Source organism: Pleurodeles waltl, chromosome 8 (assembly GCF_031143425.1).
Source record: "Pleurodeles waltl isolate 20211129_DDA chromosome 8, aPleWal1.hap1.20221129, whole genome shotgun sequence".
NCBI classification, from domain to species: Eukaryota; Metazoa; Chordata; class Amphibia; order Caudata; family Salamandridae; genus Pleurodeles; species Pleurodeles waltl.
In genome coordinates, this window is record NC_090447.1 from 1,416,069,127 (window position 1) to 1,416,085,555 (window position 16,429).

The 16,429-nt window shown below is 44.7% G+C and overlaps 1 protein-coding gene across 2 annotated transcripts in view; it reads left to right on the forward strand.

Moving 5' to 3' along the window:
• The window catches only part of MORC3 (MORC family CW-type zinc finger 3), a 327,051-nt gene that overhangs the window by 142,608 nt on the left and 168,014 nt on the right, over window positions 1-16,429 (forward strand). For both annotated transcript variants that reach the window (XM_069202531.1, XM_069202532.1), the window contains exon 8: window positions 9,301-9,420. In XM_069202531.1, coding sequence (XP_069058632.1) covers window positions 9,301-9,420 — 120 coding nt within the window. The remainder of the gene's footprint in view (window positions 1-9,300; window positions 9,421-16,429) is intronic.

Genomic DNA, 16,429 nt, shown 5'->3' on the forward strand with positions numbered 1-16,429 from the left:
ACCTGTTACTGTGGTTCTTTAGCCTTGGTATATTTCATAGATTCACATGTTTCTCACCCCACTTCCCAGGGAAAGGGCTCACCTCAGTCGTTTCTGGTATGATTCTATGCTTCCACCACTTGTGCTATGAAATCTGAGGTGTGAACTCCTTTGTCTAGGAGGGGTGAGTCAGAGCACTCTCACCCTATTGACTGAAATTCAGACATTTTATAATAAGGTGGATGTGTTAATAAAGTAGGCACTGGCTGAAGTATTTACTTATGTCAGTGCTCAGAACTGCTTTTTCAAAGTTACAGAAGGACTCCATTTTGACAACGTTGAAAGATTTAAACATATGTATCTATGGCAGATGCCAAAGTTAGAGAAGCACAGTACAGGTAAGTAACTTGTCTTTTTACAACTGGATTTCAAGAGGTTGTACGTTGCATTTATCTTTCCTTTTTTTAGCTCATTTTCTGTACGATAATATGGTTCAGTCGACATTGGGCTTGCTATAGGAAGATCTAGAATAATAACTTATACTACAAAATTCTGCAAAAGATGCTTAACGTGCTTTGAAGAGCCAATTATTCTTAGAGAAAAAATACTCAAAAAAAGATGACTGCCAACGAAATTGATTTATTGATTTAGTTCACATTAAACATTTCAGAAAGAGTTTCGTTAACAGAGCTGCTGCCACCGTGCTGTGACTCTCCACATAAAATCAAACACACAAAATGAAATGGGAGGAATGCTTGCGCTTTGTTTAAGCGCTGGCAATCACTCAGGGTAACATCCCATTCCATGGTTGATTGCTCACCATCCCAACTGTTTGGATCTAGCCATATGCAAATCAGTCTTGACCCTGGTCCAGTAAGAACAGTCAAGGCTGAAATGCCAGGTAAGATCCTCCATAAACCAAGCAACCCAACGCTGGTTTTGCTCTGATTGCGGCTCATCAGTCAGCCATAGCTTGGTTCAAGTGGCACAGTGAGCAAGGGACCCACATCTGGACATACCTTTTCCACTAAGGCTGTTATATCAAAAAGTCACAATCTTTAAGGTTGAGGCCAGTTGAAATGCAAAAGAAACTGATTGTAGATTATTTTCCATGTTAATGCTCCGTGTTCTGGTAGGCAGAAAAGTTGAAGTATTTTGTGGCTAGTGTAGCTCACCTAGCAACTGTAAAGTTGTGTTTCTGAGTGGAGCCATTTTTGGAAAGAAATATGTTGGACCTTGGGAAATGGAGGTTATGAGCCAAAACGAGGGCACCCAAGGAATTTGTGATTCACTGCACCCCCCCCGCCCCTGAGCTGTATGTTCTGCAGTACAGAGAATAAGTGCTTTATCCTTCTAGCTAATTCAGAATAATGATTACAACATAAAAAAAATAAGAAGTCATTAGCAGAAGGACCCTTTAATTGCTGAAGCTACTTTTAGTAAAATGAGGCAAAATGCGGTTATGGACCAACTCTCAAAGGCAACAGTGGTAAATTGTCTAGTTCCACATTAAGTGTCATTAACACCTACATTTTTGTGATAAACCCTTATTCACTGATACACCCCTTTCACAATTTTGTTTGAAATTTGAGATGTGTACTGCTAATGAAACATGTTGCCTTACTTAGTTGCATCATTAGATGTTAAAAGCTGTCTCCTCAAAATGCACTGATGTGTTCCTTGGTCTTGCCAAAAAGGGCAATTACGATGAGATCGAAATCTCCCTAATAGCCCCCCCCCCCCTTCCAAGCTCCCCCCACCTCTCCCCTCTGTGGTAAATGTTTGGCGAAGGAACCTGGAATACTAGGTTGTAGCCGAGGGCTGTGGGTCCACAGGGAGGAGGCAAGAGGCCTACAGAAATACAGAAAAGATTGCGAGCAACAACTGTAATCAGTGATTCATTCAGTAGAGAACCATACCCACTCTCCCCTCCCAACCCTGGGCTATTTGATGTCCAAAGAGGCTTACAACGGGACCAGACATTGGGAGCCCAACCGCATCACCCATATTGGTGACCCTAGCAGTTTTCGGTCGTTAACCCAATAGTAATACTATTTTTAGACAGGGACGCACCCTTACTCCTTCCTCATTATGCAGGGGCTTTCACTTATTATGTGGGGACATTTCTGATAGTAAAGGCTGGGGTGAGTATTTTTGTTTTGGGAGTGGGGAGGGCACAAGTATAGCAGTGAGTTTTGCTGTTTAAACATTATGTTCTTGTACTTGCCATGATTTCACTCTACTTGAACACAGTGTACACTATATTCCATCTGATGTCAACTGAGACTCCTCAGTTGGTATCCCTGAAGGTAATACCTTTTTCAAAATCAGTAAAGAGATTTTGTTAAAAATATATGTATGTGTATATATATATATATATTTGATGGCATGTGTAGCTGCAGATTCTCGTCAACTGACCTTCGGGTTCGGTGCTGAAAAAGGCCACACCTCCGTCAATACCGGAGTCGAGCAAGTACACCAAAAGCTCAACTTCCGAACTGAGGCGGTATCCCCACTCCTAGGAGTTGAAGCCTCGATGCCTTCAGAGCCGAAACAACAGGCAGTATTTTCAGGCCCGAAAAAACAACCATCTTTGAAGCCGAAAAAGTCTTCTTATTCGGAAGAACAAGGACTTTAGAGCAATCTTAAGCAGAGCTCAAAATCACTTGCCGAGCAGTCATATCAACCATCTGATCATGTTTCTGAGGACACAGAGACCCATCCTTGAAATCATGGATATGAGAGAATCAAGGATTCATATCCATAAAGAGGCTGGCAGAATAATTAATGCACCTCCTTTACAGACCAAGAGAAAGTTGGCTTTTCAAGAACATTTAGATACTGCTCCACCACCAGCAAAGATTTTTAAACGGAAAGAGAAACCATTACCTATCCATACTTCTCCCCCTATTCACCACAACTTTCTTTTTCGCCACCACCCACTAGCCCACCACCTTTGCCTTCACCAAATCATTCACAATATTCTCATGGTGATACGGTTGGTCCTTGGGATCTCTATGATCCGGATCCTATTCCTGGCAATGACCCTGACTTATACCCTTCCAAACCTTCTCCACCAGAAGACACTACTGCATACACGCAGGTTATTTCTAGGGCAACAGCGTACCATGGGATGCTTATGCACAGAGATCCTTTAGAAGAGGATTTCCTTTTTAACACATTATCCTCCACGCACTCACGATATCGGTGCCTCCCAATGCCACCTGGCATGATTAAGCATGCAGGTGAAAATATTCACTGAGCCAGTCAAAGCTAGGGTTTAAACACCACGCATTGACAAAAAAATATAAGCCTGCACCTACAGACCCTGATTACATTACCCCCCAAGTACCTCCAGACTCAGTGGTTGTCAGTGCTGCCAGAAAGGGGACTAATAGCCAGTCATCAGGGGATGCTCCCCCCCCCCCCCCTGACAAAGAGAGTAGAAAATTTGATGCTGCTGGCAAGAGAGTAGCGACACAAGCTGCTAACCAATGGTGAATTGCAAACTTGCAAGCCTTGCTAGCAAGATATGATGGAGCCCACTGGGATGCAGGAACTCTTACAACACCTGCCAAAAGAACACCAAAAGAGAGCACAACAGATTGTTGAGGAGGATCAGGCCATAAGTAACTACCAAATACGGTCTGCCCTTGATGCTGCAGATACGGCAGCTAGAAGTGTGAATGCTGCTGTCATCATATGCAGGCATGCATTGCTACATTTCTCTGGTTTCAAGCCAGAAATACAGCAGGCAGTGCTGAATATGCCTTTCATTAAAAATGGTCCAGAGGTTGACACTGCCATCAAAAAACTCAGGAAGGACTCAGACACTTCCAAACCAATGCGAGCCTTATATAAAACACCCTACATAAGCGCCTTTCGTAGGCAACAATTTAGAGGAGGATTCAAGCCACAGTCCACAGAGGCTTCTACCTCCCAGGCAAAAACAAGGGCAACAGCAGTACCAGAGAAGGGGATTTAGAGGTTCTTATAGAGCCCAATACTTTAGAACCAGAGGCAAATTCCAGGCCTCAAAACAAGCCACTACCCCATCTAAACAGTGATTTATTTACCATCCCTCAGCCCCACACATTTTCTGTGGGGGGCAGACTGCAGCAATTCCACTCCCAATGTCAAAATATCACCTCAGACCAATGGGTATTGCCAATTATCCGCAATGGCTATTGCCCAGAATTGATTTCTACCCCTCCAAACATTCCTCCACCTTACCACAAGTTGTCCCCAGAACACAAAGTTATTTTACAACAAGCAGTAAAATCGCTAGTACTAAAACAGGCAATAGAATTGGTCCCAAATTCTCAACAAGGAACAAGGAATATACTCACTATACTTCCTCATTCCCAAAAAGGATGGCACTCTCATACCCATCCTAGACCTCAGATCCCTAAATCTGTATATCCTGTCAGAACACTTTCACATCTGCAGCACGTCATTCCACTACTACAAAAAGAAGATTACATGACTGCATTAGACCTCAAAGATGCATATTTCCATATACCCATCCATCCAGCTCGCAGAAAATACCTAAGGTTTGTGATAGCAGGAAAACATTATCAGTTCAAAGTTTTGCCATTCGGCATAACAGCTCCAAGAGTATTCACAAAATGTCTAGCGGTAGCAGCAGCCTACCTAAGAAGACAACACATACATGTCTTTCCATGTCTAGATGATTGGTTAATAAAGTCAAGCAATTTTATACAGTGTCCACAACACACTCAATACCAATAGAGACCCTACATACACTAGGGTTCACTCTCAACTACCAAAACCCCATCTTCAGCCAGCACAGGTGCAACCTTACCTAGGTGCTATTCTCAATGCGCAAAAAGCTTTAGCCTATCCAAATACAGAAAGGATACAAGCTTTCCGAAATCTCATACTACAAATGCAGCCAAATCAACAATACACCGTAAGGTTTACCATGAGACTATTGGGAATGATGGCATCCTGCATAGCAATAAAACCACATGCAAGATTAAATATGAGAACACTACAACAGTGCCTCTCACAACAATGGTCTCAAGCACCGGGTCAAGTGCAAAATCTAGTGTTAGACCTCCAAATGCACAAGTCCCTTCAATGGTGGAATCGCAGCAATTTAATGAAGGGGCTGTCATTTCAAGACCCTGTGCCTCAGACCACAATAACAGATGCATCAATGATAGGTTGGAGAGCTCGTCTCAACAACCTTACCATACAAGGGGAATGAAATTCAAAACAGTTAACTTATCAAATAAACCATTTATAATTGTTAGCTGTGTTCCTTGCCCTAAAAGCGTTTCAACCCCTTCTCAAACACAAAACTGTCTTGATAAAAACAGACAGTATGACAGACATGTATTATCTGAGGAAACAAGGGGGCACACATTCATCTCAACTGTCCCTTCTAGCCCAAACAATTTGGAAATGGGTGATTCACAATCACATTTACTTACTAGCAGAATACATCCCAGGAATACACAATCAGCTAGCGGTCCTGCTAAGCAGGACACACCAACAGATACACGAATCAGAGATTCACTCTCAGGCACTTCAACAGTACTTTCAAAGGTGGGGGACACCAGAAATAGACCTCTTCGCAACAAGCGAAAACGCAAAAAGCCCAAACTTCGCATCCAGGCACCCACATCCCCTATCCAAGGGCAATGCTCTATGGATCAGTTGGTCAGGGATATTTGCTTACGCTTTTCCCCCCTCTCCCACTCATTCCATTTCTAGTCAACAAACTGTGTCAAAACACGCTCAAGCTGATACTCATAGCGCCAACGGGGGCACGTCAACTGTGGTACACAACACTATTAGACCTGTCAGTAGTACCACAAATCAAATTCCCAAACAGACCAGATCTGTTGACACAAAACAAATGGCAAATCAGGCATCCAAATCCCAACATACTCAATCTAGTGATTTGGCTCCTGAGGTCATAGAATTTGGGTATCTACAACTACCAACTGAATGTATGGAAGTAATTAAGCAAGAAAAAAACAGGCAGTGCTATGCCAACTAATGGAAAAGATTTGTGTATTACTGTCAATCTAAACAAACTGCCCCTCTTTCAGCATCAATACAAGACATTGTATGCTATTTGCTTCATTTGCAAAAATCAAATTTTGCGTTTTCATCGATAAAAATACATCTCACTGCAATCTCCGTGTATTTGCAAAATATACAGCACAGCTTTTTATTTAGAGTTCCTGTTAACAAAGCCTTCATGGAAGGATTAAAATGCATCATCCCACCTAGAACGCCTCCAGTGCCTTCGTGGAATATAAACATAGTGCTCACACGACTTATGGGCCCACCATTTGAACATATGCACTCATGACAAATGAAATTTTTAACATGGAAAGTAGCCTTCCTAGTCGCAATTACTTCATTGCGCAGAGTTAGTGAAATTCAAGCTTTCACAATCCAAGAACTGTTCATACAAGTACATAGGCATAAAGTCGTACTACGAACAAACCCTAAATTTCTTTTAAAAGTAGTATCACCTTTTCATATCAATCAAACAGCGGAACTACCAGTCTTCTTCCCACAGCCAGATTCTGTGGCAGAAAGAGCCCTGCATACATTAGATATTAAACGAGCCCTAATGTATTACATAGAGAGAACAACATCATTCAGAAAAACTAAACAGTTATTTGTGGCCTTCCAGAAACCACATACTGGTAACCCCATTTCAAAACAAGGATTAGCAAGATGGATAGTAAAATGCATCCAAACATGTTACCTTAAAGCTAAAAGACAGCTCTTAGTTGCACCTAAAACACATTCCACATGGAAAAGAGGCAACAATGGCTTTCTTAGGAAATATACCAATGCTGAAATATGTAAAGCAGCTACTTGGTCAACACCACATACATTTACTAAACATTATTGTGTACATGTTAGCAGTGCAGCGAGCCAGAATAGCTCAAGCTGTACGAAGAACATTATTTCAAACAACTTCAACTCCTACAGGCTAACCACTGCTTTTATGGGAGGAATAACTGCTTTTTAGTCTATGCACATCATGTGTATCTGCAGCTGCACATGCCATCGAACAGAAAATGTCACTTACCCAGTGAACATCTGTTCGTGGCATGTTCCGCTGCAGATTCACATGCACCCTCCCACCTCCCCGGGAGCCTGTAGCCATTTAAGTTAAACAATCACTTGTACATATGTAGATATATTCCCTTTGCATGGACATCTCTTTTCTTTATACTCTATCACTCCTACCTTATCCTCTGCGGGAAAACAATCTAACATGGAGTCGATGCCCATGCGCAATCGATCCGACGAGGAGGAGTCACCTGATCCTGTGACTCGAAAACACTTCTTCAAAGAAAAACAACTTGTAACACTCCGAGCCCAACACTAGATGGCAGACGTATTGCACAGCATGTGAATCTGCAGCGGAACATGCCACGAACAGATGTGCACTAGGTAAGTGATGTTTTTTATATATATATATATATATATACACACACACACACACACACACACACACACACACACACACACACACACTAGATGGAAGCAGATGTAGGTTGGTCTTGGAGAAAGTACAGTAACCAAGGCCCAAAAGGAAACTTGGGGTCCCTGTTTTCGAGCTCTTCTACCTTTCTGCACCCCTAAATGGGGTTTCCCAGTGGTTCTCAGTGGCTGGTGATGTGCAGGGCAGCTATCTCTAAGAGGGAATTATGCCACAGGCTGTGGCGAGAATAGTGTGGGCGAGAGGTGCCAATCAAGATATTGCTATTAATGTTGCAGATGGCCAGCAGTTAACAGAAGTGCTGCCTCAAAAGAACTGACATGGTAATGGTATCTACCACTGAGATTTTTTATGGGGTTTCGGTACATTCTGTAAATTAGTGAGCTAAGTAGACAAACTGGCATAAACACGGAATAGACTATTTGAGGTGGGTGACGTACATGACACCAGCAAACCGTACAACTCCCAGGAGTCCAGAGAGGCATACATGCTCCATCCAGGTCCATTTTTGGATTAGGGAAGTAATGAGAAGATAGCAGCGGACACCTGGCTCAGGTGACCAATGATCTTAAAGTGCACACAGTACTGAGAAAAAATCAGATGCTGTCTGGGCTGTAGAATTTGTACAGGAAGCTGCTCTAGCAGTGTTGTGGTTAAAACCTATTAGTGCAGGCGCACAAATGGTAAACAGGCATGGGGATAGAGATGGCAGACGAGCCAGTGCAAGTAATACATGGCAGCAGTATCAAGTAACACCTGGTTCAAAGTATTCCGTTTGACTCCTTGCACCAGACATAGCTCATACTTAAGAAATTACACCAAAATATGTTAGAATATTGCAGATGAATACCCTTGGTGTGAAGGAAGTGATGTAGGGTTTCTGTCGCATAATCAAACCTCCAACCACACAAAGGGACATCCCCCAAACAGTCTCCAAACTATCTGAGAAAGAATGAAAACATGCTGAAAGATGCTTGTCGTTGCCTAGGTCAAAACATTTAATTTTGGCACAGGACCAGCATCCTAACGCTTAGCCTTGCTGTTTGCTGGGTTATTTGTTGTTCATGTTTCAGAAAAACTGACTTGAACAACAGTACTATATCACAAGATGAGAAGACGGCATCTTTTTAACACATTATGTTAAATAATGAAATGGTTTTTAAAAAAATGCACTGCTAATATCTGATCATTTGCCACAGAGCAGACAAACCTGAATTTTCAAGAATACAATTCGAATTGTAAAATCTCCTGATTATCAATGTGACAAAAACATCTTTCTACTATGGAATGGAAGACTGATTTGGAATAGCTAAAACATGAATCTTAAAAAAATATACCAGCAAGTGTCCTCCTGCACTACTCCAGTGATCCCATAAAAACACTCAGAAGTTGCAGCTGACTCTGAATCTGTCCCGTTCAGTTGAGGCCAAGTAACAGAGGCTCTTTGAAACCTGGACTATAAAACTGGTTTGCACTATTGGACCCAACCTGTAAGGCATAGATGTGCAATCAAAGGAATAAACAAGAGGCACCGGGAGGTTCTACAGATCTCTGCTTGAACTGTATATATTATGCTGTAATAATATTAAGAAATAATGCTTCCTTCATGTGCACGAGCTCTTAGTTCTCTGTGGATGTATTATATTACCGTTTTGTTAGATGAAATAATTACCAAATAAAGATGTTTAAAACAATAGGTTTGCTCCACTTGGTTAATTAAGGTGGAGCCACACGTAAACATATGATCAAACACATTTTGGGAGCTGAATTTTGTCAATGTTTTCCCAGCATATTTAAAGTGTTTTCCTTAATGTATTCAGCCCAAAACTGTGAAAATTACATTTGGCTTCAACTGTAGAAATGAAGATCATTATGGGGTTATGATGTATCACAAAAACAGACTAATCAAAGCTTATGAAAGAGTTGGTTGCCAGTTAAAGGTAAGTGCTTTGTTGTTACTGAACTAAGTACAGTTGCTAACTTAATGTGATGCTGCAAGTGGTGCTTTCATTACCTGGAAAAGAATGGGTCAGTACATACATATCTGAAAGTCAGTTATGCTGCCTGCATTCACTTACCATATTTGAGGGAAGTGTTCTGCAGGTAATATAAAAACTGTGAACCTGCTTACTCCATGTGCACACCACATACACCACCTGCTCACCAAGGCACTTGTGTCACAGTCCGACGTTGTAAAACAAATTCTCCAGGCACTTTCTTTGGGTATGTTTTAAGCTGGGTAGGGTGACATTGAATAACCTAAACATGATCAGTTATGAAAGGAGCAGTAACCTTCTCAGGTCTCGAGAAATCTACTTTCCCTGATTTAATCAGGACGAGCTATCTTTAGGGCCTCCTCGCCCGTTTTGGCGAGTTGACAAATAGAAGGTGTTCTGTTCATTCACAAAGTGAATGAGCAATAAAGATGCCTTTAAATCTTACTTTTATCTTGTCATATTTGCTCGGTATTCAGAGACAGAGGTCGAAAGTCATGTTAAGTAAACTGTCTGAGGTGCTATGCAGAGCGTGTGAAATGAAAGGCTGTAAGATTTAAGGCTTTTTTTTAACACAACATTGAAATAGCTAGTAAGTGAACTGTACACATTTCAAAATATATTTCAGTATTTATAAAGGTACAGTACAGTAAAGCTGCTTGCTATTGGGAAAGTTTGTGGCCATTGCAATGGAAAATGTACTGTCTATAAATGACAGTGCACTACCACATCATGCTTTAGTAAAATAGTTCTCAAATGTTAGTTTTTAAACATAAACTGGGAAATATTTCTGCCCCTGACCTGATGACAATGCTATTAGTGAACTAAGAAGCAAGCCAGGGGTCATGTGTGCACCCTATATGTGGGCTTAATTCTTATTATACATGAATCAATTGTTTAGTCTAGTAAATAAAGTGCTTTTTTGTAAAGAAGAAATGGTGAACTCACATATCTAAAGGTGCTCTCGTATGTGATAATGTAGAAAATGGCAGCTCCATAAAACAAAATATTTGCCTAGGATCTCACAATTCAAGACCAGTTAACGGGTCAAGTTCATTACAATTAGGTCAAGTAGATCATTTAAGTTACTGGATTTGAAGGTCTAGTAGCATTTTCATGATTTGTCTAGGCCTGCTTGTGTTTGATGGCGTGTGGCTGTAGATACACATGCCCTGCATACTTCTGCCATCTGTTGTTGGGTCAGAAGTTGTACAAGTTTTTTTTTTTCGAAAGAAGTCTTTGGAGTCACACAGTCGAGTGACTCCTCCTCTCTGTGATAATGCCCATGTGCATCGTTTCCATTGTTAGATTGTTTATTTTCTGCCATCTGGCTCGGATGTGTGTGCCTTCACTCTGTTTTCGAATCCTTACAGTTCGACCTTAGGTCTTTTTTTTCTTCCCCCCCCCTATCCCTTCTGTAGGTATTGTTACAATTCGCATTTCTTCATCTGTGCTCTGACAAACAATCACACTGGTGCCACTCCATTCGACCAGAGCCCCTTCGGGGCCTACCTTCGACATCCATACCAGTTTTCCAGCAGTGCTCAACTGCTAATAGAACGCATGTTTTGCCTGTGTTGGCACACAAAGTACCTTCACACAGATCAACGCTCAGTGTGGAACTTGGGCCTGTCCCCAGACCACGAGGAATCTGACTGTGACGCATGCAAGTCCTTCATGTCCAAGAAAACACTTCAGGACCATAGAGCTCCTCGCCTCAAGATGTGACACAGAGCCACCGCTGACACTCCCGACATTTTCGGTGAGGAGCACACCCTGGAGCAGCTGTCTGTGGAAGAAGAGGAGGCATTCTCTATCGACGAAAGCTCCAGTTCCGAGCTTGAGATGATCTCAAAATGCAGGACATTCCATCAGCTGAACCTGCGAGTACTGCACCCCCTGCCCTCCAGCGCAAGCTGGCCAAGAAACCTTTGGCATTTCTGGTCACAGAATCTGAGGTCCCCGGTCCACCACTGATCTCTGGCCATGATCTGCACCAGAAACCCGCATCAGATGCCCTGCCATCAGGCACGACTGCCAAAAAGCACATTTGAAGCCGAAATCTTCGGCATCGACCTTCTCGGACCGAGACCGACTTTCGGTGATAATCCGGCAGTCAATTTTGACCACTTCGACACCAACGCCATCTCACCCCCCCTAAGCCCAGATCTTCGGAGCGCAAAACAACAAAATTCAGCTCTGCTCCTGGTCCACCAGTGGGGCCCATTCTGCACAAGCTGCAGGAAAAATTAAACACTTGCAGAAAAAGATTCATATCCTTGTGGGGACTGGCCGAATACTTGCTAAAGCTTCCTCCTCTCACTGCTAAGAAGGAAGCTTACATTTGAGGAGGCATTGGACATGCCAGACAATGGACAAAGCTTTCAGCCTTGGCTTCCTTCCACGTCCCTCAAGACCTCCATCACCTTCACCTCACCCTCACTACATTCTCCTCCAACACCATGCCAGACAGTGGACAAAGCCTTCAGTACTACCTTCCTTCCATATCCCTCAACACCTCCACCACCTTCACCTCCGCCTCCATCATTACTGTATTTTCCTCCTCCACCATCTCTTCCAGAAGACCCCCTCTGGTATTTCACCATAGGGGTCACCACACTCAGATACTGATGTTTACGGGGGGCCACAAGCAGGTGATCCATGGGACACTAATTATACAGATCCCCACGCAGATACGGATCCTGATCTTTAGCCTGCTCGCATTTCTCCCCCGAGGATACTATCTCTTATCAAGAGGGAATAGCTAGAGCTGCAGCTTTTCACAGTGATGAGCTACACAAGGAGCCATTAGAGGTTGACTTCCTTTTTGATAGCTCTCCACTACACATAGGAAAGTGTCTCTTTTTGACATGGTCTCCCCCACTTTTTGCCTGGTATTCAACGCAATTTTGATAGTAAGTGCTCTGGGTTCCTGCTGTCCAGGTCCCCAGCGCCCGACCTCTTACCCTAAACTGTGCAATTGTTCCCCAATTGACAATGCCTTTGGCGGCCATATAGGTCTCTATTAAATGGTACCCCAGGTACCCAAGCCATAGAGGGCCCCTTCGGCCTGCAGCATGGATTGTGCTACCCAAAGAGACCCCTCAACTAGCACATGCAAACTGCCATTGCAGGCTGTGTGCTTTGGTGCAGATAAAATTGAAAACACAGCATGGCACACAGCCTGTGCGCCATGACCTCTAACACTGCATGCAATATAGTCACCCCTACAGCAGGCCTTCTAGCCCTAAGGCAGGGTGCATTTTATTACATATGTGGACATATCTGGCAGAGCAGATATGCCCCTACTATGTCTTTGTCGATTCTTAGACATAGTAAGTGATAGGGGAAGCCATTTTAAGTATATGTGCTGGACACTGGTCATTACGAATTCCCCAGCTACATGACGGCTTCACTGAAGCCAGGGATGTTTGGTATCTAACACTTCATAATATTAAACCATCACTGATTCTAGTGATGGATTTATTGATACATGCACTCAGAGGGCACCTTAGAGGTCCCCCCCCCTGAAAAACCTACGAACTTCTAGTGTGCTGACAGACTGGTCTTAACCAGCCTGCTACCACAGACAAGTGTCTGACCCTCAGGGGTGTGAGAGCCTCCACTCTTGGGCTGTCAGGAACAAAGCCTGCTATGACAGGGCTGTTTGTTACACACCCCTTCAAACAAGATGACCTGTAAATTAGCATTCCAAGGCAGAGGGCTTCAAGGAGCCTACTGCCTTGGATATGCATATCTGGTTTCCCTCAGAGAGTTGAAGTGGGCCAACTGTGCCAGCGTGGTCCCCAGACCCTCCATAGATGAAGCCCATCTTGGGTTTGCTAATTGTGGACTTCTCAACAACGCCTGCAGCCTCTTTGTGCAGGTCCACCTCTACAGCGAGTGACCCGGAGACAAAAACTCCATGCCTCAGGACACCTGCACCAGCCTGCCCCAGACCAAGGAGACGAGGACCAAAGGTGTCTCCCAGCCTCATGAGACGTGAGCCCACTTGTTGGTTCAACCGTACTGGACCCCAGTCTGTATCTACAGCCTCTATCTGCAGGGCCCCACCCCTGCCTCCTGTGACAAAAACTTAACACCTCTGCACCCGGCTGCCCAGATCCCAGGAGAAGAGGACCAAAGGTGCCCCCATGTCTTTGAACATCGCAAGGCCTGAAACCCCTTTGTTGGTAAAACCCCTCCCACCCCCCAAGTCTCAACCGCCGGCATCTTTCTGACCGGATCAATCCCTTTGACTTCAACGGGGCACTCGAAGTTGAACTGCACCTCTGCTTCCGGCCACCTCAGTACCACCCGAGGTGGCCTGTTGGTGTGGCCTATGACCTTGCCCCATACTCACCTTAAGTCTGGAAGATTGGTCCTGTAAGTTGCTGTTGAGTACCTATTTGCATTACATGTTTTCCCTCCATATGTTAACATTGCAGCTTCAGACAATTGCTGTGTCGACTTTTTAAAACTGTAAGAATTTCTCTTTCAAAACGTAGTTATTTGATTGTGATGATTTTGGTGCCTAATATTATATAAAGATACATGTTGTTTTTTGTAAATTGGTGTGGATCTTGTTATTGAGTTATGTGCATCATTTATTGACTGTGTGCTTATAGCACGTCCAACATTCCTCTCTGATAAGCCTGAGGCCGCTTGACCACACTACCCCCTAAGAGAGCACCTTGGGATTGCCAGAGCAATCCCTTGTCCTCTTATATGGGATACCTGGTTGCTTTGCACAGTATAGCTCATTTTGGTATACTATATAGAGAACTAGATTCCTGCAGTATGCTTCGGCATACCAATGACATTTTTAAAGACCCTATTAGAGACACCTAGGGTATACAATGTATAAACCTGCACCATCAAACCGTATTTTCATTAAAGAACAGCTTCCACCAGATTCCTTAGTTACCACCTGTAAGGAAATGCCTCCTTGGCATGGTTACCCCCTGACTTTTTGCCTTTGCTGATGCTATGTTTTGAATTGAAAGTGTGCTGAGGCCTGCTAACCAGGCCCCAGCACCAGTGTTCTTTCCCGAACCTGTACTTTTGTATCCACAATTGGCACACCCTGGCATCCAGGTAAGTCCCTTGTAACTGGTACCTCTGGTACCAAGGGCCCTGATGCCAGGGAAGGTCTCTAAGGGCTGCAGCATGTCTTATGCCACCCTGGAGACCCCTCACTCAGCACAGACACACTGCTTGCCAGCTTGTGTGTGCTGGTGAGAACAAAATGAGTAAGTAGACATGGCACTCCCCTCAGGGTGCCATGCCAGCCTCTCACTGCCTATGCAAGTATAGATAAGTCACCCCTCTAGCAGGCCTTACAGCCCTAAGGCAGGGTGCACTATACCATAGGTGAGGGCACCAGTGCATGAGCCCTGTGCCCCTACAGTGTCTAAGCCAAACCTTAGACATTGTAAGTGCAGGGTAGCCATAAGAGTATATGGTCTGGGAGTTTGTCAAACACGAACTCCACAGCACCATAATGGCTACACTGAAAACTGGGAAGTTTTGGTATCAAACTTCTCAGCACAATAAATGCACACTGATGCCAGTGTACATTTTATTGTGAAATACACCCCAGAGGGCACCTTAGAGGTGCCCCCTGAAACCTTAACCGACTATCTGTGTAGGCTGACTGGTTCCAGCAGCCTGCCACACTAGAGACATGTTGCTGGCCCCATGGGGAGAGTGCCTTTGTCACTCTGAGGCCAGTAACAAAGCCTGCACTGGGTGGATATGCTAACACCTCCCCCAGGCAGGAGCTGTAACACCTGGTGGTGAGCCTCAAAGGCTCACCCCTTTGTTCCAGCACCGCAGGACACTCCAGCTAGTGGAGTTGCCCGCCCCCTCTGGCCATGGCCCCCACTTTTGGCGGCAAGGCCGGAGAAAATAATGAGAAAAACAAGGAGTCACTGGCCAGTCAGGACAGCCCCTAAGGTGTCCTGAGCTGAAGTGACTCTAACTTTTAGAAATCCTCCATCTTGCAGATGGAGGATTCCCCCAATAGGGATAGGATTGTGATCCCCTCCCCTTGGGAGGAGGCACAAAGAGGGTGTACCCACCCTCAGGGCTAGTAGCCATTGGCTACTCATCCCCCAGACCTAAACACGCCCTTAAATTTAGTATTTAGTATTTAAGGGCTTCCCTGAACCTAAGAATTTAGATTCCTGAAACTACAAGAAGAAGAGGACTGCTGAGCTGAAAAACCCCTGCAGAAGAAGAACAGAAGACACCAACTGCTTTGGCCCCAGTCTTACCGGCCTGTCTCCTGCCTTCCAAAGAAACCTGCTCCAGCGACGCTTTCCCAAGGACCAGCGACCTCTGAATCCTCAGAGGACTGCCCTGCTTCAAGAAAGACGAGAAACTCCGGAGGACAGCGGCACTGCTCCAAAAGAACTGCAACTGAACTTTGTTTCAAAGGAGCAGATTTAAAGACCCCTGCAACTCCCCGCAAGAAGCGTGAGACTTGCAACACTGCACCCGGCGACCCCGACTCGACTGGTGGAGAACCAACACCTCAGGGAGGACCCTCCGGCGACTCCGAGACCGTGAGTAACCAAAGTTGTCCCCCCCTGAGCCCCCACAGCGACGCCTGCAGAGGGAATCCCGAGGCTCCCCCTGACCGCCTGAACTCTAATTTCCCGACGGCTGGAAAAGACCCTGCACCCGCAGCCCCCAGCACCTGAAGGATCGGAACTTCTGTGCAGGAGTGACCCCCCAGGAGGCCCTCTCCCTTGCCCAGGTGGTGGCTACCCCGAGGAGCCCCCCCCTTGCCTGCCTGCACCGCTGAAGAGACCCCTTGGTCTCCCATTGAAATCTACAGAGAACCCAACGCTTGTTTGCACACTGCACCCGGCCGCCCCCGCGCTGCTGAGGGTGTACTTTCTGTGTGGACTTGTGTCCCCCCCGGTGCCCTACAAAACCCCCCTGGTCT